A 23776-nucleotide genomic window follows, 5' to 3' on the forward strand; every position below is an offset into this window, starting at 1 on the left:
GTAGGTACAGGTGTGTGATTCTTGCGTGTCAGATGCCAGCTAGCATAGTGTTATGCTGAGTCACCACTGCGCCGGAGTGTGTCGTAGGCCATGTTGTTTTACCGCAAACTGGTACTTGATATCTTTTGCGTTGAGAATAGACAGGGACCCAGTTGAATTGGCACCAATTATGTCATAATCTAAGGGGGATAACTCAGGCCTGTTTAGCTCGAAAAACGAAGGCCTCATAACGGCATATCATTTTCACACTATTGTGAGCTTCCTACTTTCACTGTGAAAAAATGAGTGTATATTTTCAAACACAGATACTAACTAATTCTAAAATTGCGTTTTGTTTAGAAAAAGAAAGAAAGTAACTTTTGCGTGTACACTTCCCCTTTAAGTTAACCCTGTCCATTACATAAGCTCACAATGACCATATCAAGTGAGCTGAAAGCATTGGTTTCTGCCAGGTTTCAGCAGCAGAGTTTTAAAACTCTTCTGTACATCAATGTAGCAGGGATTTATCTAGGAATCCAAACTAAGTGTCTTTGTTAGGTAAAAGCATTATTTTGGCCAAAAATGGGAGTTTTCTTGAGCGTTCAAAACCTTTTACTGAACCTTTTAAAATACAAGTCATCCTTGCAAACCTTTAACTTTGATCACAAGATGAAATGGATTATTTAAAAATTTATTAACAACACTTGCTGCACAAATGGGCCGAATATCGACCTCTGAGAACTCCTACATCAATCCCTGTGTAGCACAGAACTGCTAAATAAACTGATGCACCAAGATGCAACATGCTGCTAGATGGTTGCGCCCTTGATTGTTAAAACCAATAATGCCATAGATGGCAGAAAACATTGACATATAATGTGAGAACAGATCAGAGCTCTCTATAGGATGCATATCATTATCACATAAGCTTCTGCATAAGTGTAATACAAAATATTGACTAAAGTAAGCTAGTGTGAACATAATTCATATTTGCAGGCACAAGTTCATTTTTGGCATTTGTAGCACTATAGTCAAGACATGCTGGGTATCTGTAAAAAACTCCCACAAAATCACAACTTAATAGTGAAACAACAGTGTGCTTAATTACTTGCGTACTGACATCTGCTGTACTTTTGTTGTACTTTAGTTGTCTCATGTAAGATCTAAAGGTTCATCTGCTGTTCGTTTGCTGTCTGATGTTTAGATCTGAGAGAAAGGTTGACGTATGCTGTTCGTTTGACGTCTGATGTCAAGATCTAAGAGAAAGACTGATGTCTGCCGCGGCTGTTTCAGCAGCATCTTGGGACATCGTCAGGGGCAGCAATGTCGACCTCTTCACTATGCTACACGTGTTGTCTGCTGCACACACGAACAGCTGGAAGGTGAAGGTCAAGTCACAGTGGCTTTCTTCAGAGGCTGTCGGAATTTGTAGCTGTGTGAAGTGTTGCGTAGTTTCAGGTCGGAGCTTTCCTTTTGAGGCACCGTTGTTGCTGATGATGAGTTTACCTAGATTATCTGTGAAGAAACACAAGACTCATCAGGAGATGACATATCCCCCGTTCTGGTGCAATTCGGAAATGGAGTTTGGCTACTTATACCCCGCTTTTGTTCAATGCCATCAGATATTTTTGTTCAATACCAGCAGATATCTTAAGTTCAGTGAAGAAAAAAATAATGCTGTTCACTATATTTCAATGTCCCAAAACATCAAATGGCATCACTTCACTACTGACCTGGGCTGATCTGTATATCAAGTTGCATCAAGAAATGTTTAATGGTTTTGGAGTTCTGCTCCAGAAACAGACGGAGGATAGATGGACGGACAGAAATGCTGATTGCTATCATTTTCTAAAAAGGGGGTAATAATCAGCTTCAGTTGGACAACCTTAAAATCAAGCTGATCTTTTGTCAATTTTGATAAAATATTCTAACAATTAATGAATATAGCTTTGAAAAGGTTTAAGCATCACAATTATGACCAATCCAACTGATGGCAGTGTACTGTTAACCTCCTTTTTGGACACATTCTCTGATTGGCTCATCCGGAAAACCATGTGGCCAATTGCACATGTCATGGCAGGTTACACCGGCTCCTAAAAATGTATGGTTTTCGTTTAATTACGTTTTATGTGGTAAAATATGATTTGGGGTCAATAATTTGGACGAGTAGATTTTGCCTCCAGACAAGTGATCTTTTACTGTTTTCATTCCAGGGACAGGTTCCCAACTCTGATATGTCCATACCCCGGAAGTCATGCCTGCCCCACCAACCATGTCAAATCAATATCATAATGTATAGAGTCAGGAAAACGTGTGATGCTTTCAGATCAAGTGGGTGATTGAATTTGCATTAATGCTTTTTTTTAAAATTTCAGTTATATCACGGCATGTCAGCTTGATGTTGGAGGAAAGCTCGAAGTGATGCAGATCCTATGTGTTTACCACTTGGTGAAGACCTGTGAAGATCCGGGTAGAACAGGTTTTCAGCAACCCATGCTTGTCGTAAGAGGCAACTAATGGGATCGAGTGGTCAGGCTCGATTATTTACAGACCCCCGTCATATAGCAGGAATATTGCTGAGTGCGGTGTTAAACAACAAACGAACAAACCACTTGGTGAAATCCACATGCATAGGTTTGGTGCTGACAAACCAAGGATCATAATATGGGATTCAAACCCACTTGGATTGTTGCTTATATGCCCCGGGATGCTACTCTGCACAACTATTTTCTGTACCTTAAACAACTGGGACTATAATCTATTGGGAGATAAACATACGTCTAAATGTTTTGAGGTATAATGATCACAATTTAGAGAACATGGGTCTAAAATCAACAACATAAACTTAAAACTAGAAGCACAGTGGGACCACAATCACACAATGACAAAATCAAATATGGGGTATGAAAAGTCATCTTCCCGTGGCAAGAGAGTTAACTGACTTTAGAGTCCAGTTTCCACCCTTGCCGAACTAGGCTACATTTTGTATGGACTAACGAGTGTATGCATAGTCCAAACAAAATCGCGCACCGAAATCAAAATCCGTTTGTAAACTGTCGTGCAGATTTCGATCGATTGCAGGATTTGCAAAGCATGTGCACCGCCAACGCGTTGTCAGCAGATATTTTCCAAATCCTTTCATGTTTTTAATCAAGGTGCTCAAGTGATTTGATGCATTTAACGATGTAAGACCCGTTTTACCACAATATAGATCTTGATTATCGATCAGATCGTCCTGACTGGGCGCCACCATCTTGTGTGAAGCAAACGCAAGTGATACGAGAGGTGGAATCTGATTGGTCCACAAGAGAGGTTTAGAAGGGACATAATTGGTAATAGCCACTGGTGGCGCAACGATCGAGCCCAGTAATTCCAGCCAAGTTCGGCAAGGGTGGAAACTGGACTTTTAAAGTCAGTTAACTCTCTTGCCTCGGGAAGATGATGAAAAGTTAACGCTCTAAGAACTCAAACTTAGCATTTCATATCCTACAATTGCTAACAGATTGCTTTTTTAGAGCAACTGTCACAAAAAAGTATTCCCCCTCCCACCATGCCCACTGAATTAAACAACATTTTAGCCTGTATACCTTGACTTTGGAGTTTCCATGAGTTGGGCGCTTCCTCATTCAGGTGGTCTTCCACAGCAAGATCAACGGTCAAGGTCAGGTCAAGGTGACCTCCAGGTCTGACCTTCAAAGCTGTGTGCACACTGTCCACATCAGGAGCAGGATCTGCTGTGTCATTATTCTCTGACTTCTCTGGGAAGGAGTCCAGTATAACGGGGAGCTGAAACATTACATCATCACTCTGAGTGAGTATTGTTTTACGGCGCTTTTAGCAATATTCCAGCAATACCACGGTGGGGGACACCAGAAATGGGCTTCACACATTGTACCCATGTCAGGAATCGAAACCCAGGTCTCCGGCATGACGAGCGAACGCTTTAACCACTTGGCTACCCGACCGCCCTACATCATCACTCTGATGTTCAAGCAGTTTTAAACAAAGCCAAAAAAAGCTGAATAGGCTTGATCAATGCACGCTGTTTGTTTGTTGGTTGGTTTTATGCCACACTCAGCAATATTCCAGCTATATGACGGGGGTCTGTAAATAATCGAGTCTGGACCAGACAATCCAGTGATGATATCATGAGCATCTACCCAAGTAATTGGGATACGATGACAAACATCAACCAAGTCAGCGAGTCTGATCACCTGATCCTGTTAGTGGCATGGGTTGCTGAAGACCAATTCTAACCCAGGTCTTCACGAGTCTCAATGCACACTGAAGTGCCAAGCTGTGTACCAGGTATATACCTGTGTTATTTATTTTGGGATTCCACGTGATTCCAAATGTTTAACTGTAGGAGTTCCAGGTTACAAAATTGGTGTCCCAGAGGAATGGCAAACATTGAATACAATACTTTACCACTAGTGATGTTATACTGCACATGCTGAGAGGTTCTTAGGTAAAAATAGGATAAAACTAAGTAAACATGGGAGTTTCCCAACAGAAAAGAATCTATAAGTGCTGGCGTTCAAAGTCATTTGACTATGTAGTCTATGTTTTAAATTATAAGACCCGTGAAGATCTGGGGTAGAATAGGTCTTCAGCAACCCAACTGGAGATGGCGAGTGAAATGTTTCACTAAATGAACAGGAAGAGGACACATTAAATTCTGGTAAGAACCTTCAACCCTCAAAGTAGCTACCATTTTGGTGGCCAAACGCGATTAAAATCTATGAATGGCGATCTAAATTTATCTACAGCTCGCCACTTGGCAACCTAAAAGTAAACATAACTGGCAATAATACAGTAAATCTTGAAATTAATGCGAGCATGAATTAAATGCGAAAAACATGGGTGGTCGCAATGATTTTGAGTCTCATTTTTGGCTAGGGGTCAGCAGTCATATTAATTTGGAGATGCATTAATTTCAAGATTTACAGTATCTGTTTAAGATATCTATGGTTCCTAAAAACTTAGGTTTGGCTCCTAAAAGATTCATGTTAGGAGCTACTTGGCTCCCTTACAAAAAATGAACAAAGAGGGCTGACCTTTGAACCAGACATTTCTGGCAACCAGGCTTGATAAAGATAACACATAAAATGCAACTTTAGACATGATACAAAATGGCTGCCAGGAGATGGAGAAACACAACATTAATGAGTTAACCTTGGTTAAACTTGGGTTACATGTTTGTCATCAAGGGTTCACACGGATTGTCCAGGTTACGTGCAAGACACTGACTGAAGCGAGTGTGCTACCTGAGTAAGGGTTTTCTTCTCCATGTGGTACACTTTGATGGCGTGATGGTTTGTGTCTGCAATATAGACCACCCCCTTCCTTGCGTCAACACACAGTCCACCGGGCTCACTGAGTTGTCTCCCTTCCTCCGCCAGACCAATAACAGTTGTGCATTCCTTTGTCTTCAGATCAATACTCTTCAGCTGAGGGAGAAATGGATGTGTTATTTGGAGAATGGTCCGATAAAGAGTGTGTGTGTCTTAATGCTACAGTCAACAAATCATGGCAATAGAAAGGGCTTCACACACTGTCAATGTTGCTGTGCACAGCGAGGGACACCAGCAATGGTAGATAGGCATTAACAAAGGGCTTCACACACTGTCAGTGTTACTGTACTTGCACAGCGAGGGACACCGGCAATGGTAGACAGGCATTAACAAAGGGCTTCACACACTGTCAGTGTTACTGTACTTGCACAGCGAGGGACACCGGCAATGGTAGACAGGCATTAACAAAGGGCTTCACACACTGTCAGTGTTACTTTACTTGCACAGCAAGGGACACCAGCAATGGTAGACAGGCATTTACAAAGGGCTTCACACAATGTCAGTGTTACTGTACTTGCACAGCGAGGGACACCGGCAATGGTAGACAGGCATTAACAAAGGGCTTCACACAATGTCAAAGTTGCTGTACTCAGCGAAGGACACCAGCAATGGTAGACAGGTATTAACAAAGGGCTTCACACAATGTCAATGTTACTGTACTTGCACAGCGAGGGACACCAGCATTGGTAGATAGGCATTAACAAAGGGCTTCACACACTGTCAGTGTTACTGTACTTGCACAGCGAGGGACACCAGCAATGGTAGAAAGGCATTAACAAAGGGCTTCACACACTGTCAGTGTTACTTTACTTGCACAGCAAGGGACACCAGCAATGGTAGACAGGCATTTACAAAGGGCTTCACACAATGTCAAAGTTGCTGTACTCAGCAATGGACACCAGCAATTGTAGACAGGCATTAACAAAGGGCTTCACACAATGTCAAAGTTGCTGTACTCAGCGAAGGACACCAGCAATGGTAGACAGGTATTAACAAAGGGCTTCACACACTGTCAGTGTTACTGTACTTGCACAGCGAGGGACACCGGCAATGGTAGACAGGCATTAACAAAGGGCTTCACACACTGTCAATGTTGCTGTGCACAGCGAGGGACACCAGCAATGGTAGATAGGCATTAACAAAGGGCTTCACACACTGTCAATGTTGCTGTGCACAGCGAGGGACACCAGCAATGGTAGACAGGCATTAACAAAGGGCTTCACACACTGTCAATGTTGCTGTACACAGTGATGGACACCAGCAATGGTAGACAGGCATTAACAAAGGGCTTCACACACTGTCAATGTTACTGTACAAAGCGATGGACACCAGCAATGGTAGATAAGCATAAACAAAGGGCTTCACACACTGTCAATGTTACTGTACACAGCAAGGGATACCAGCAATGGTAGATAGGCATTAACAAAGGGCTTCACACACTGTCAGTGTTACTGTACAAAGCGATGGACACCAGCAATGGTAGATAGGCATTAACAAAGGGCTTCACCCACTGTCAATGTTGGACACACAGCGATGGACACCAGCAATGGTAGGTAGGCATTAACAAAGGGCTTCACACACTGTCAATGTTGCTGTGCACAGCGAGGGACACCAGCAATGGTAGACAGGCATTAACAAAGGGCTTCACACACTGTCAATGTTGCTGTGCACAGCGAGGGACACCAGCAATGGTAGACAGGCATTAACAAAGGGCTTCACACACTGTCAATGTTGCTGTGCACAGCGAGGGACACCAGCAATGGTAGACAGGCATTAACAAAGGGCTTCACACACTGTCAATGTTGCTGTGCACAGCGAGGGACACCAGCAATGGTAGACAGGCATTAACAAAGGGCTTCACACACTGTCAATGTTGCTGTGGTCAGCGAGGGACACCAGCAATGGTAGACAGGCATTAACAAAGGGCTTCACACACTGTCAATGTTACTGTGCACAGCGAGGGACACCAGCAATGGTAGATAGGCATTAACAAAGGGCTTCATACACTGTCAATGTTACTGTTCTAGCACAGCAAGGGACACCAGCAATGGTAGACAGGCATTAACAAAGGGCTTCATACACTGTCAATGTTACTGTTCTAGCACAGCAAGGGACACCAGCAATGGTAGACAGGCATTAACAAAGGGCTTCACACACTGTCAATGTTACTGTTCTAGCACAGCAAGGGACACCGGCAATGGTAGACAGGCATTAACAAAGGGCTTCACACACTGTCAATGTTGCTGTGCACAGCGAGGGACACCAGCAATGGTAGACAGGCATTAACAAAGGGCTTCACACACTGTCAATGTTGCTGTGCACAGCGAGGGACACCAGCAATGGTAGACAGGCATTAACAAAGGGCTCCACACACTGTCAATGTTGCTGTGCACAGCGAGGGACACCAGCAATGGTAGACAGGCATTAACAAAGGGCTTCACACACTGTCAATGTTACTGTTCTAGCACAGCAAGGGGCACCAGCAATGGTAGACAGGTATTAACAAAGGCTTCACACAATGTCAATGTTACTGTTCTAGCACAGCAAGGGACACCAGCAGTGGTAGACAGGTATTAACAAAGGCTTCACACACCAGTGTTACAGTGTACCGTGCACTGCAACCACCTCGGGCGTGGCTGATCGACATATCCACCAGTTTGGAAGCTCACCTTATGATTATAGGAGTCGACCACCAGCAGTGGTCCCTCGTCACCAACTAGCGCGACGCCTAGGGGATGCTGCAGCTTCGCGGCCACACCCACTCCGTCAACATCACCGAAGGCAAACAAATTCTACAAGGAAACAAACCCATTATTGGATGGAAAATCAAATATCAATAAATCTTTTCTCCAATCAGATTATGAAAACATTTGATTACTAAAACTAGAACTTTAAGAGGTTAAAAAATAGTAAAAGATTACTCAATACTTGCTGAGGCCAAACTTTTGACAAAAAACTATTTTGGTCCTTCATAGTAATACTATGTAATACTAAGTAGTATATTATGAGCTTAAATAGTTTGGTTGATGTTTATTTGTGCTCAGAATCCTCATGGGGTTATCTATCACTGAGTATATCTCTAGAACAGCATGATTTGTTTTCGAGTGGGCAAGCTTCATCTATAAAACTGACACGGCTGAACAGTTTTCCATGAACTCAACTCACCGTTGGATCTCTCTCCCCGCCCACCAGTGCTCGCACAGCACCATCTTTAAGCAGGACTGTTCGTACACTAGAGCTCTCAGCATCAGCAACATAGAGGCTGTTCAGCTTGTCAGGGGGAGATGTTGCGAGGCCAGACGGCTGAGCAAACGCAGCTTTAGCAGGGTAGCTGTTGTTTCGGTTCTCCTCGTTGCCCGAACCGGCAAACCTAATACACGTGCCGGCCTTATGTTCACTGTCATAGCAAACATAACAATACATTAACTTATCACTCTTTTTTAAATCAGCATTGCTTTTCTTCTTCTTGTTTAACGCTGCACTCAGCAATATTCCAGCAAAGGACAACAGCCAATAAATAATCAAGTATGGACCAAACAATCCAGTGATAGGGTTTTGGTTTTTTGGTTTGGTTTGTTGTTTAACGCCGCACTCAGCAATATTCCAGCTATATGACGGCAGTCTGTAAATAATCGAGTCTGGACCAGACAATCCAGTGATTGACAACATGAGCATCGATCCATGCAATTGGGACCGATGACATGCATCAACCAAGTCACCGAGCCTGACCACCCGATCCCGTTAGTCGCCTTTTACGACAAGCATAGTCGCCTTTTACGGCAAGCATGGGTTGCTGAAGACCTATTCTACCCCGGATCTTCACGGGCCCCAGTGATAGGGACCTATTCTAGCCCAGAACGCCCTGGAGTAAATTCATCATTAAATAAACTTTCAGTAAACATTGTTAAACATAATGAAACTTCACCTATGTCCCGAGCAAACATAATATTTACCGTTACGGATGACCGTTAATTGTGTTTGTTTGTTGTTTAATGCAATATTTCAGCAAAATGACGGCGGTCTGTAAATAATCGAGTCTGGATCAGGCAATCCAGTGATTGACATCATGAGCATCGATCGACACAACAGTGATAGTGACTGAGTGAGTGAGTATGGTTTACGCCGCTTTTAGCAATATTCCAGCAAAATCACGGCGGGGGACACCAGAAATGGGCTTCACACATTGTACCCATGTCGGGAATCGAACCTGGGTCTTCGGCATGACGAGCGAACGCTTTAACCACTAGGCTACTCGACCACCCCACAACAGTGATAGGATGACATGCATCAACCAAGTCAGTGAGCCTGACCACTGATCCCATTAGTGACCTCATACAAGCAGTGCACTCCAGCTTTGGTTTCACTAAAACTTCATATTCATTGATTTCATTATTGTTATCAGCATGATCTAAATCAATTTCAAAGAAAATAGTCTGCAAGGACAAAATTATTCATTTGTTCATGCCATCGAATGCAAACACGTTCACCAAAATAAATTTGTATTCATGCTACAGGTAAAACTGTATCATCATCATCATCATCATCATCATCATCATCTCAACATACTCAAGGACAATAAAACATAATCTGAATTGTACTTGACCGCCTCCGTGGTCTTGTGGTAGAGCGTCCCCCCGGAGAGCGGAAGGTCCAGGGTTCGATCCCGGGCCGCGTCATACAAAAAGACGTTAAAAGATGGTACTTCTTGTTACCCTGTCTGGCGCTCGGCATTAAGGGGCTAAAACAAGGACTGGTCGGCTCGGAGTCAGTATACTGTGTCTGAGTGGGGTATTCATGTTAAACTGCGGCATGGTATCTCAGTGAGCTAGCACTATAAATCGGCTTCAGTCCGGACTAGTACAAGCAGCCACACACACACACATACACGTGCATGCACGTCGCTATATAAGTGCAATAATCTTGGACGCGACGTTAAACCCAATTTCACCTCACCTCACCTGAATTGTACTTATATCATTATTTTTCAACCAACCAGCCTCCTGGCCCGGATATTTCACAAGGTATCCGTAAACCAACAAACAGAATTCTGAGCTAAAGTCCAACATCGGGAGAAGGAAGTGACTTACCTGCCCTTGTACCACTTCCTGTCTTGCAGGAAGTACACCCAGATCTGATGTGTTCCTGCCATCGCGATGTACAGCACACTCGGGGAGAGGTCACCTGTACAGAGGTCAAGGTCAGTGTTGCCAGGATATTCCCTCACAAGCACCAGCATGGTGACTTCTGAACACGCCAGTGTAAATCAACACTGATGACAAATTTTTATTTTTTTTTGTTTAACGCCACACTCAGCAATAATCCAGCTATATGACGGCGGTCTGTAAATAATCAAGTCAGAACCAGAGAGTCCAGTGATTGATATCATGAGCATCAATCCACGCAATTGGGAAACGATGACATGCATCAACCAAGTCAGCAAATCTGACCACCTGGTCCTGTTGGTCACCTCTTACAACAAGCATAGACACCTTTTACAGCAAGCATGGGTTGCTGAAGACCTATTCTAGCCCGGATCTTCTTGAGTGCTGATGACAAAATATCCATGTACACAGTAAGTGAGTGAGTGAGTTTGGTTTTAAGGCGCTTTTAGCAATATTCCAGCAATATCACGGCGGGGGACACCAGAAATGGGCTTCACACATTGTACCCATGTCAGGATTCGAACCAGGGTCTTCGGCATGACGAGCGAACGCTTTAACCACTAGGCTACCCAATCGCCCCTCCATGTACACAGCTTAAGCCATGCTGTGAATAACTTAGCAAACAAACAAAGCTGACTTTGAATGATTTTGTTTGTCATGCTACACAACATTATTTCAGCTATTTGACAGCGACATGTAAATATGATTAAGGACCTGACAATCCAGTGATTAATATTATTAGCAACAATCCACACGGTCAGGATACGATGCAATCAACCAAGTCACCGAGCCTAACCATCGATACATATGGTCGCCTCTTTGGACCAGCATATGTTGTTGGGGATCAATTCTCACCCGGAATCCCAATGGGGAGATTTTGAATGGCATGACTGTGTTTTTATCTGCTATCAATTTTTATGTGTCCAGTAAACCCCTGCCTGATTATACAGATTGATGGAAGACGACTGACCTTGCCCCCATCCCAGCACCACGTCCCAAGGGGAGGACAATGGCTGCTGGGGACCACTGCGACCCCCTTCTTTGTCCGTCCCCTGCAGGCCTGTACCGGCTATCGTCCTCACAGTCCCAGACTCCAGGTCGATCTGCAACAATTCAGCTCTGTGCAGCAGTGTTACAGCATTGATAGGCATGACAAATACTTGATACCATCTGGCATAAATGAAGCCAGTGTTATGCCAACAAACTGAACAAGTCGGGACAGGGACCCCTTCAGCATACATACATGGGGTCATTCTCAAAACTTATGGGGACACAATCTGACAGATAGTCCAAAAATTTAAAAAAACATGGTATGCAGGTTATTGATGCACAATATCCGTCCACAAATAACGTTAGCGAAACACACAATTATTTCTTGGCATCTTTTTCAGATATTACATACTGCAGCAATAACATCTCATGTCAAACAGCTTAAGTACCCTGTTTGTGAACACTGCCGTCAGCATGTCTCTTCAAAGAACTAAAATTAGAATCTAGCTTTGTCATTGTATACACCAAGTTGAACTTGAAGTGAGTGAGTCAGTTGAGTTTAACGCCGCTTTTAACAGTATTCCAGTTATATCACGACGTGTCAGCTTAATGTGGGAGGAAAGCCCGAAGTGATGCAGGTCTCAGACGTTTACCACTTTGGTGAAACCCAAGAGCACGGGTATGGTGCTGACAAACCTAGAATCATAATCATGATAATCGGGGCGAACCGGGATTCGAACCCACAATCATAGGTTTCTGGCGTGCCCAAGGGACGCAACTCTGCACAGGGAATCACGGCGCCTTAGACGACTGGGCCACCCGTGCCCCCTACACCAAGTTGGATGCACCACTAGATTCGGGATGGTAATTATGTGCAAGGCTGCATAAAAAACTAACCATGCTAACACTTTTCGTGGGCACAAGGTGAGGGTCAGGATTATTATTTTTATTTTGTACCGAAATAAAAAGTGTCGGGAGCAGTGTTCAAAATAAGTGCCGGCCCATTCGCCTGTGGCAGGTAGATCTCATGTCGGCCAGTTGAAAATTTGTATGGGTCCTCATGGCCTGCAGTAAATTTATGTGTCTCTGCATGAAGTACAAAGGCTGCAGTTTTTTAAATGAGGGTGTGAAGAGTTCAGTGAGGCCTGCAGGTACGAGAGTCTGTGGGTCCTGATGGCAGCCTGTCAGTACCTGTTTACTCCAAACACTGGCTGAGGAAGGAACTCTTTTAGTCTTACCAACCAAGAATACCAACAAACACAACTGGGTGCACATTGAACTCTTAAACATGTTTAATGTCAGTTGTCAAGCTTTTCATTATCAGGATAACAGTTTGGATAAGCTTCATCATGTTTATGTGTGGAAATTAGAAATATAATTTCTTATTGGCAATAAAAATGACTGATGCGTAAGGATTTAAATGATGTGTCAGTGCCTGAGAAACTTTTCCTTTTTTAAGCCGTCATGGACATATATTTCAGGGTCCAGGTACTTCCTTGCTACATTCAGTGTATCACATGAACATTATTAGCCTACCAGTCGTATTGCGTGGTTGTCGGTGTCTGCCACGTACACCTGTGTCCCCCACGCCGCCACCCCCTGGGGAGAGGAGAACCTCGCCCTGGAGAATTCTCCGTCCTGGAATCCTCGATCAGGTCCCCCGACGGCATGCTGGAGGAGATAATAAGGCACATCAGTTGAAGTGATGAATAAGCAGGGGATGGTACACACCTGCACAACCCCTGTGTCCTCACATACACACCTGCACAACCCCTGTGTCCTCACACACACACCTGCACAACCCCTGTGTCCTCACACACACACCTGCACATCCCCTGTGTCCTCACACACACACCTGCACAACCCCTGTGTCCTCACATACACACCTGCACAACCCCTGTGTCCTCACACACACACCTGCACATCCCGTGACCTCACACACACACCAGCACAACCCCTGTGTCCTCACATACACACCTGCACAACCCCAGTGTCCTCACACACACACCTGCACAACCCCTGTGTCCTCACACACACACCTGCACATCCCGTGACCTCACACACACACCAGCACAACCCCTGTGTCCTCACATACACACCTGCACAACCCCAGTGTCCTCACACACACACCTGCACAACCCCTGTGTCCTCACATACACACCTGCACAGCCCCTGTGTCCTCACATACACACCTGCACAACCCCTGTGTCCTCACATACACACCTGCACAACCCCTGTGTCCTCACACACACACCTGCACAACCCCTGTGTCCTCACACACACACCTGCACAACCCCTGTGTCCTCACATACACACCTGCACAACCCCTGTGTCCTCACATACACACCTGCACAGCCCCTGTGTCCTCACACACACACCTGCACAACCCCTGTGTCCTCACACACACACCTGCACATCCCGTGACCTCACACACACACCTGCACATCCCCTGTGTCCTCACACACACACCTGCACAACCCCTGTGTCCTCACACACACACCTGCACATCCCGTGACCTCACACACACACCAGCACAACCCCTGTGTCCTCACATACACACCTGCACAACCCCAGTGTCCTCACACACACACCTGCACAACCCCTGTGTCCTCACATACACACCTGCACAACCCAAGTGTCCCCCAAATCACACCTGCACCACCCCAGTGTCCCCCAAATCACACCTGCACCACCCCAGTGTCCCCCAAATCACACCTGCACAAACCCCAGTACCCCTACATACACACCTGCACCACCCCAGTACCCTTACATACACACCTGCACCAACCCCAGTGTCCCCAAAATCACACCTGCACCAACCCAGTACCCCTACATACACACCTGCACCAACCCAGTACCCCTACATACACACCTGCACCTCCCCAGTGCCCCTACATACACACCTGCACCTCCCCAGTGCCCCTACATACACACCTGCACCTCCCCAGTACCCCTACATACACACCTGCACCAACCCAGTGTCCTCCACATACACACCTGCACCACCCCAGTACCCCTACATACACACCTGCACCTCCCCAGTACCCCTACATACACACCTGCACCAACCAAGTACCCCTACATACACACCTGCACCAACCCAGTACCCCTACATACACACCTGCACCTCCCCAGTGCCCCTACATACACACCTGCACCAACCCATTACCCCTACATACACACCTGCACCACCCCAGTACCCCCACATACACACCTGCACCAACCCAGTACCCCTACATACACACCTGCAAGATCCCCGTCTCTGCCTGCAGCACCAACACCCGGTTGTTGCCCGTGTCCGACACCACCAGGTCCCCGCCCTCTGTCAGACACAGCTTCCCCGGGAAACTGAGGGGTGAACCCTGCTTCTTGTGTTTCTCTAGACTCAGGGGGATGTCTGCATCTTTCACCTCATCTTTGGCCTTGTAATGTTCCACTGCTATGCCAACAAATTCCTCCAGTTTATCCTGATGACCTTCACCCACCATTGCATAGATATACTGACCTTTGGGTCCAACCAAAAGGAATGTAGGCCAACAGCTAATCTCCAGCTGTTGCCACAGCAATGCATCACAATCATTAACAACAGGGTGTTCAATGTTATATCTGAGAACGGCACTGAGAATGTTCGCTGTTACTTTCTCATTCAGGAATTTTGCTGAATGAACACCAACTATGACGACTCCATCCTTCACCTTGAACTTTGACTCCAAGTACTCCAAATCTGGCAACACATGCATACAGTTGATGCAGCAGTAAGTGAAGAAGTCAAGCACCAACACTTTTCCAGCAAGCTGATTGGCCAGAGACAATGCTTCCGGAACATTGAGCCAATCAAGACCTGTGAAACAAAACAAAGGTTTAATTTACCTATTCTGGCTTTTTTAACATAGTTTGACAGATGAACAGCAGGGATTTATCTGGACCTGCTCAGAGTCCGACATCCGGACCCCAAATCTGCAGTAAATGTCAGTCAAAAATTCCCAAATAGGATTTACAAAATACCCAATTCATGTTAAATAGAATTAATTTATCATGAATTGATGCCATCATGGTTATGTAGAAGCGACTTGCATTACACGCATCAAGTTGAGCAACATAATGATTACGTTTCCAAATTTCCTGCCAAGGGCAGACCACCTCCGTGGTCTAGTGGTAGAGCGTTCGCCCGGAGTGCGGAAGGTCCGGGGTTCGATCCCCGGCCGTGTGATACCAACAGACGTTGAAACATGGTACTTATTGTTACCCTGTCTGGCGCTAAGCATTAAGGGGATAAAACAAGGACATGTCGGCTTGGCATCAGTATACTGTGTCTGAGTGGGGTATTCATGAAAAACTGTGGCATGATATCTCAGTGAGCTAGCACTATAAATCGCCATCAGACCAGACTAGTACAAACACACAAACACACACACACACACACACACACACACACACACACATCGCTATAAGTGCAATTATCTTGGACGTGACGTTACACCAAAATTTCACCTCACCTCACCTCACCTTCCTGCCAAGGGCACTTACTTTTGAACAACTTGGTCCACATATTTAACATTTAACATATTTACGTCCTCTACTGTTTAAAAGTTCATTTTTCATAGTTCATCCAAATGTGGTACAAATAGTATCATACTCAAATGTTTGTGTATGGTATCGATTAAGTACTGACTACAAGTATAAAACAAACCCAGTGTCTAGAAACTGATTGGTTATATATTTAAGATACCAAACTTTTCTAAAATTCAACTGATCACTGCATATACACATATACATGTACAGCTCATAGTCACCATGAACAGATTTGATTTTGTTTGCAAAACCGAGAAGAGTATGCAATCAAGAGGAAAACAGCTACAGCTATGACATTTTTTTGGTTGCAATATTTATAGTCAAAGTTAGTGTCACCATCAGTAATACAGTATTACTATTACTAGCAGACATTGTAAATGATTCAAAAATACCTCTTTATGAGTTTTGTCCTGGATCTTTCTTAAATGTCCTGAAAATATCTATGTCAAAATCTTGATAATGGTCATGAACTATACAACCAGTATTTGAAACAAGCACCTGCCCTGACAAACATACCACTGCTCACTCACATGTAATCAAGGTAAGAAGGTAAGCATGGTAATACGACTGGGATTTGTATAGACCTGCTCAGAGACCGATATTCTGCCCAAAGTCTGCAAATGTCAATAAAAATTCCCAAAATGGAATTAAAGATTTCCCAATAAATCATGTTCATGTAACTATATAACTAACTGTATAGCTTTGCACAGGCAACCGGTAGTTCACTGATCATGCTGACAATAGGACCAATTAAAAGCAAGATGTGTTAACATGTTTAATGCTCAGTAATATATTATTTCATTGAATGCAATCTCAAAATACACTGATAAAATACCTCTGAATGTAGGAAAATAATAACTTCATAAAAGTCAATTGCCATCTTTGAACTTGCCTGCCAGGGGCAATTAATGCATCAACGTTTTCATACTGTGTGAGATTTGTCCACACTACTAAACTAAGTGATCGTGGATGTCAAATTCAGGCGAAAATCATAATACTTCTTCAAAACTAGGATATACACATTTTGAACCAATTTGTTGAAAATACAGCCAAAGTTATGATCACATATGAAAGTATTCCGTACAGTCAAGATGGACATGAACGATAGAAAGCATGACAAATCCACAGCGGACACACGCCTGCCTGCATGCTGCACCTCGTTTTCTAGCTCTTTCTAGTCATTCGTCCATCTCATGAGCGACAGACACACAACATTGTTAAACAAATTATCTACCTGTTTTGAAATCAGGAATAACAAAGTCCAAAGAGTCCACTTTATCAAGATGTCGTAGGATAATTGTTTTTCTTTCTTCCTTGTCTGTTATGTCTGTCAACTCTTCATCGAGTGTCATGCACTGAGCGACAACTTCTGTAAGTCCCGCCATTTTGATTATCATGACTTCCGGATTTCCCCCGAATGACGTCATTATTTTTAAAGGGCGTGATATATGCTATTTTTAGACATAGGCAATCCTATGCGTGGACGAGTGTGTGAGAAGGAATTAACGCCGCTTTGGGCAGTATTTCAAAGTCTCAAGTGACACAGGTTGTGGGCGCTTACTACATTGATGAAACCCGCGGTTATGATGACCAAGGATCATTTAATCAGTACTGTACTGGTTTGGATTGGAATCCTCGCACATAGGATCCCTAACTGCGAAAACTGCAGCCTTTAGACTAATAACTGATTGATTAATTTATAAGTGAGTTATTTTTAACCCCAAATCCATAGAAATAACAGTAAATTCCGCAAGCATAGCTTTTGTGTCGACAGAACATCTGAGATTCTAACCTGAGGATCCTGGCACGCCCAAGGACCATAACTCAGCAAAGCATAACTATTCTAACCAAGCCATGCAATGAAACCCACGTGCTGATAACCAATGTTCAGAATAAGTGTCATCGGATCCTGACATGGCGAAGTGAATTCTGGTTGGCTTGGATCACTCCTCATTTGGAGGTATTTTACTTTTCAAAGAATAAATCAAATATGGATAAATTGGAACCCAAAGACTTTTCAAACTTGAAAATTTTCGATGTCCATTGAGAGTTCCGTTAATATCACTCACCCTTTCAGCACTCAAGCATAAAAAAAACTGTATACATATACTCAAACTAGAAAGTAAATGTGATCAAATGAATTTATTGATGAATGAAAGTCAATCATGATTATATTGTGCTATCGATTGCATGTGGCGTTTGAGAAAAAATCGATGTAATGACGCGAATTCAATAATTGAAAAAATGAAGTTGTTCAAAAGCCTTTCAAAGACAGAGTGGGGATTTGAAGTTACGTCCTTCTAAAACAATATGACTGAGCACAAGACCTCATGCATACGCTTTTGTCTTGTAGATAGATATACAAATATACCTTCTCCGTTTTCAATTATTTACATTGTGTATGACGTATCATTGTTACTGATAATATTGAAATGAGCTCGTGTGGTTTTTGACATATCAGCGTTCCTTCTTATTCACTACACATTGGGGGGCGGTCGGGTAGCCTAGTGGTTAAAGCGTTAGCTCGTCACGCCTAAGATCCGGGTTCGATTCCCGACATGGGTACAATGTGTGAAGCCCATTTCTGGTGTCCCCCGCCGTGATATTGCTGGAATATTGCTAAAAGCGGCGTAAAACCATACACGCTCACTCACTCACTACACATTGGGACGCTCGACACCTCAACGTCACTATCGTATTCCAGCTTTCAAACAAGTTTGAAAGATTAACATATTCCCGAGGCAAGGGAGTTAACCGACTGTCACTGACCATTAAAGAAACCTGAAACTGGACTTTTAGCGACAGTTAACTCCCTTGTCTCGGGAAGAAGAAATTATAAAGGGCTCAAATGCTAATAACTGCTCTGATAATTTAGCTTTCCAACTCATATTTTCGAAGATAAAAAGCTCCGAACTTTTTTAGTCAAGAATGATTTGGCAAGTTAGATTGCCTCAGCTCTAGCTGAATTTAAGCTTTTTTCTGGACTACATTTGAATTTAAATTTTTATTTAAATAAGATAACTGTACAAACCAACCAACCAACCATATCCCAGGGAGACCTGGCGGTAGTAAAAGCGTCAGTAAAATACTCAACTACCGACATTTTCAAGAACATTTCAATACCTTCCTGAGCATAGATATGACGACGGTCAGGTGCGTGAGGTACATTGAAAAGGAGGTCTTCATTGTCTGACACACAGCCAGAACCTATGTCTACACGGGCACGTGGGCAACTGTGAGCATTTCGAGATATGTTAAATTTAGTCTTGACAAATGATACAGCCGCTGTTGATCACATGACCCGTGTTCCTCATAATGCTTTCCAGGAGCCTCTTCAGGTCACACACAATGGATGTATGTATATGTAATGTATGACCTGAATTGAGTGAGTGAGTGAGTGAGTGAGTGAGTGAGTGAGTGAATTAAAAATTGAAGTCACATCGGCAATATTTCAGCCATATCGTGACGATCATGGGCTAAACATAATAAACATATTGAGACTTATATAAAAACATGCCAACGAAGGACAGTAAAATAACTATACTTATCACAGAAAAAGGAATCACAAAAGGATAGCACTATACATAACAATAACATGATAAAAACGGGCTAGAGATCGCCAGCCACTGAAGAGAGATCACCCTACTGGGGACCATGGGGACTTACAGTAACTTTGCTACCTACATGGACTCCAGCAGGATTTACACCATCCCTTCAGCCGCTGGCGATTGTATGCAAGTTTAGCCATCAATTAAAACTAACAAACATGCTACGATTAAAATCGTGGTAGGCCTTAATTTACTTTGAATGATGTGGAACTTATTTACCCTCTCAGGGCGACAATAATTTTACATTACCTTGGCCCCCTTCAAGGATACCGCCACTGAAATCTCAGTTGCTAATTTAATCCACCAATTTTAAAACATTCATATTTTATGACACGTAACAATGAAAATTTCTTAAACAACATTATTTCCTTTAAAAACACAATGATTAAACGAGAATTAATACTATTAAAAAGATCTTTAATAGATGATGATTTGAAATATTTATATCTTGTGATGGCAAAATCAATATAGTCAAGCAAGACATGCTTGATTGTAAGGGATACAAAATGGAGGATCCTCCGCACGTTTCAATAAATATTCATTTGTACACCTGCTGTGGCCAATACGACATCGTCGTATTATGACTTCTTCAAATCTGGACTGACAACCCAAGTAGGTGTAGCTAGTAGTTAGTTTTATTTCATGTAATTTATTGATACCTCGGATGTAACATCTGATCACTGGTTAATAATCGCTGTGTGGAATTTGAAGTGATGTCACAGTTTGCTGAGAGCTGTTTAGCAGCAGCATCAGCCATTGATCTAACAATTATTCCAAAAAAAGACATTGTCGTATTGGCCAGTAGCAAGATTATTATGAATTTTAACAATTTCTACAAAATGTGGATGATGATATGCATTATTTTGAATGACCTGAAGACATAAGAGAGAGAGTCTGAAAAGATGATAAATTGTTTATATTTAGTCTGTGATTAATGTATTCTAGAGCGGTTAAAATAGCTTTGGATTCGGCTGTAAAAAGAAGAAGCATCTGGTAGTCTCTCTGATTTCTTTAGTTTTGTTAATTCAAGATCTACCTGTGGTTTTACCAGTTGCCACGTGGGAGACGACAGTATTTGGGTGGGAGATATGTCAGTGAGTTCATTTTTTGCAGCAGAAATTTCAGGTTTTATTCTTATGCCAAGGGGCGGAGTAAGGGTTTGTTTCTATAGAGATCCTGATAGAGAGGATTAAAAACACAGTGATATGCTGGATAAGACGGATTGGAAAAAAAAGTTTGGCAATGTATTGTAAGGGTAGTTTTAAGAGACGGCGTTTGAGTGATGGCTCATCAGCCTAAACATATAAACCATTGATTGGAGAAGTTCTGAAGGCACCAAGGCAAAGCCTCAGACCTTGAAGGTGGATAGTATCTAATCTTGTTAAATTACTTTTACAGGCCCCACCATGGATGATGGAGCCATAATCTAGTTTAGAGCGAGTGAGTGCTCTGTACAGTTGGAGGAGCGTTTTCTGATCCCTTCCCTACTTTAAATTCGAAACGACTTTCAACAAATCTAGGGCTTTCAGGCATCTATTTTTTAAATATTTAAAACTTTAGAGAGGCTATTTGTTTTGATGCTAAACAATGTGACAGACAAAATACTGGATTGTGGGACACCCTGATCCTGATTAAAATGATCAGACAGGGTAGAACCCACGCGGACTTGAAATTGAAGATGGTACTTGTTGTTTCCCTGCCTGGCGCTCGACATTAATGGAATCAAACACGGACTGGTTGGCTAGGAGTCAGTATACTGTGTCTGAGGGGGATATCTGTGTTACACTGTGCCATGGTATCTCTGTGTGCAAGCACTTTGAAGCAGGGTATTGGATCGATCTAGTGCAAGCAGGCGCGCGCGCACACACACACACACACACACACACACATACGCGCGCGCGTCACTATATAAGGCAAGTGCAATAATCTTGAACGCGACGCAAGGCCCATTTCACCACATACCCTGAAAGCATTCACGTCCACTCTACAATCCTACAATTTCCCAAGTTCTACTTTAGCAGAATCTCGTTATCCCCGGAACAACAGGCGTTGGCCCTGTCCTCGGGGGTAATAGCCAGCGATGTATTGTCTTCAGTCGCAGGTAAAACAATTGGCCAGAGTGAAGGTGATCCCCCATAAGGAAATAGCGCTTGTTTTATAACCGTTGCATGCTTCCCGTTGTTTTATTACCAATAGCGATATAACACACCTGGGCCTAATGAGCAGGCGTTGCTAGCCTGTAGCCAGTCTCTTGTACATGCAGTGTCACAATGTGACAATCTTCATTTCCGTGTATTCAACTGGGGACAGTACTGGTAAATCGACGAGAGTGTTTTTTATGGTTAATATCGTGTATTAGGAAAAAAATGTACATAGTGTTTAACGATTGTATAATAGTTTTCAAGCATTATGTCTGTTATGTCACTATCTATTTCTCCATCTTAGTATATTGAACTGTAGCAAGTCTCTTATATCAAATCTATATCTTCATCTTAGTAAATTGAACTGTAGCCAGTCTCTTGTATCACAATCTGTTTCTCCATCTTAGTATATTGAACTGTAGCCAGTCTTTTATGTCACAATCTGTTTCTCCATCTTAGTATATTGAACTGTAGCCAGCCTTTTATGTCACAATCTGTTTCTCCATCTTAGTGTATTGAACTGTAGCCAGTCTTTTATGTCACAATCTATTTCTCCATCTTAGTATATAGTACAGTAGCACGTTGCTTGGCGTGTCACAACATGTGACTATGCTTGTCGAAAGAAGCGACTAACGGGATCGGGTGGTTAGGCTCGGTGACTTGGTTGATGCATGTCATCGTATCCCAATTGCGGGGATCAATTGCTCTTGATACCAATCACTGTATTGTCTGGTCCAGGCTCTATTATTTACAGACCGCCGTCATATTTCTGGAATAATGTTGAGTTATCATTATGCGAGTGAGATTGACCAATCAGAGAGCAGAACTACTAACCCCATATGAGCCCGTATATACCGTCAGTAAAAATCCAAGATGGTTGTTACTGACCGAATGTGAGACCGCATACCGTCAGTAATAGCCATTTTGGGTTTTCCAACACCCACCTCACATATTTCACATGGAAATTATGGTACAGAAATTCGTTATTCGACCATGTTTTGTGTTTTAATATCATAAATTGTGATGAGCAAAGACATTATTTATTAAAGAAACCACGTTCGTGACTTTATTGATTAAAATTATAGAGAAATAAAGCTTACAACGGAGGTCACTGAGTTACAAATGCCAACGTCGTCGAACATAATATAGGATGACGTCACAAACAAGCAACGTGACGCAAATGACGTCACACAGCAATAGAATAGACAGCAGCCTGTCGTTAGGGGAAAGCGGACTGCTGTCAAGTTACAGTGGCCCGCAGATTTCTGTAAACATGCGGGCATATTTATGATAATTCATCCATTTTAGCTATGATACTTTAAACGTTCACATTTAGTGCATTATATATTCCATTGTTAACGTTTATGTTTACATTAAAGCGTTGTATCGGAAACATATGTACTGGTCCTGTCGTGTATACATTTGAAAGTGTCAAGTTTTCATTTTGACATGATTGGTTGGTTGGTTGGTTTGTTGTTTAACGCCGCACTCAGCAATATTCCAGCTATATGACGGCGGTCGCTAAATAATCGAGTCTGGACCAGACAATCTACTGATTTACATCATGGGCATCTATCCACGCAGTAGGAATCGATGACATACATCAACCAAGTCAGCGAGCCTGACCACCCGATCCCGTTAGTCGCCTTTTACGACAAGCACAATCGCTTTTTACGGCAAGCATGGGTTGCTGAAGAACTATTCTACCCCGGGTCTTCACGGGTCCTTTTTGACATGACATGTGCGACAATGATACCAAATAGTGTAAACTGTTCGGCATAATAAATTCGTTATGTCGTCTTGAGTTGCCTTATACGGTGTCATATTAGGCTGACGCCTCGCCCAATATTTATCTGCTAACCTAATATGACACCGTATACGGCAACTAAAGACACCATAACTAACAATGTTGTTGGAGGATGTATCACTAAGACATTATAAAATACATGGCCTTGACCTGATTTTGTGGA

At 43.1% G+C, this 23776-nt stretch overlaps 1 protein-coding gene across 1 annotated transcript; it reads right to left on the reverse strand.

Moving 5' to 3' along the window:
• Positions 1–283: 283 nt before the first annotated feature.
• On the reverse strand, positions 284–17447 carry LOC124151725 (NHL repeat-containing protein 2-like). The gene is made up of 10 exons (XM_048387087.1): positions 17292–17447; positions 14731–15326; positions 13022–13156; positions 11466–11598; positions 10421–10514; positions 8499–8730; positions 8003–8125; positions 5247–5429; positions 3567–3765; positions 284–1494 (listed from the first exon to the last, which is right to left on the reverse strand). Exons 1-10 carry the CDS (start codon positions 17440–17442, stop codon positions 1229–1231), a joined length of 2112 nt encoding a protein of 703 aa, XP_048243044.1. The 5' UTR covers positions 17443–17447; the 3' UTR covers positions 284–1228.
• Positions 17448–23776: the final 6329 nt, after the last annotated feature.

The sequence above is a fragment of the Haliotis rufescens genome, unplaced genomic scaffold, assembly GCF_023055435.1.
Source record: "Haliotis rufescens isolate VD_foot unplaced genomic scaffold, xgHalRufe1.0.p SCAF_64, whole genome shotgun sequence".
NCBI classification, from domain to species: domain Eukaryota; kingdom Metazoa; phylum Mollusca; class Gastropoda; order Lepetellida; family Haliotidae; genus Haliotis; species Haliotis rufescens.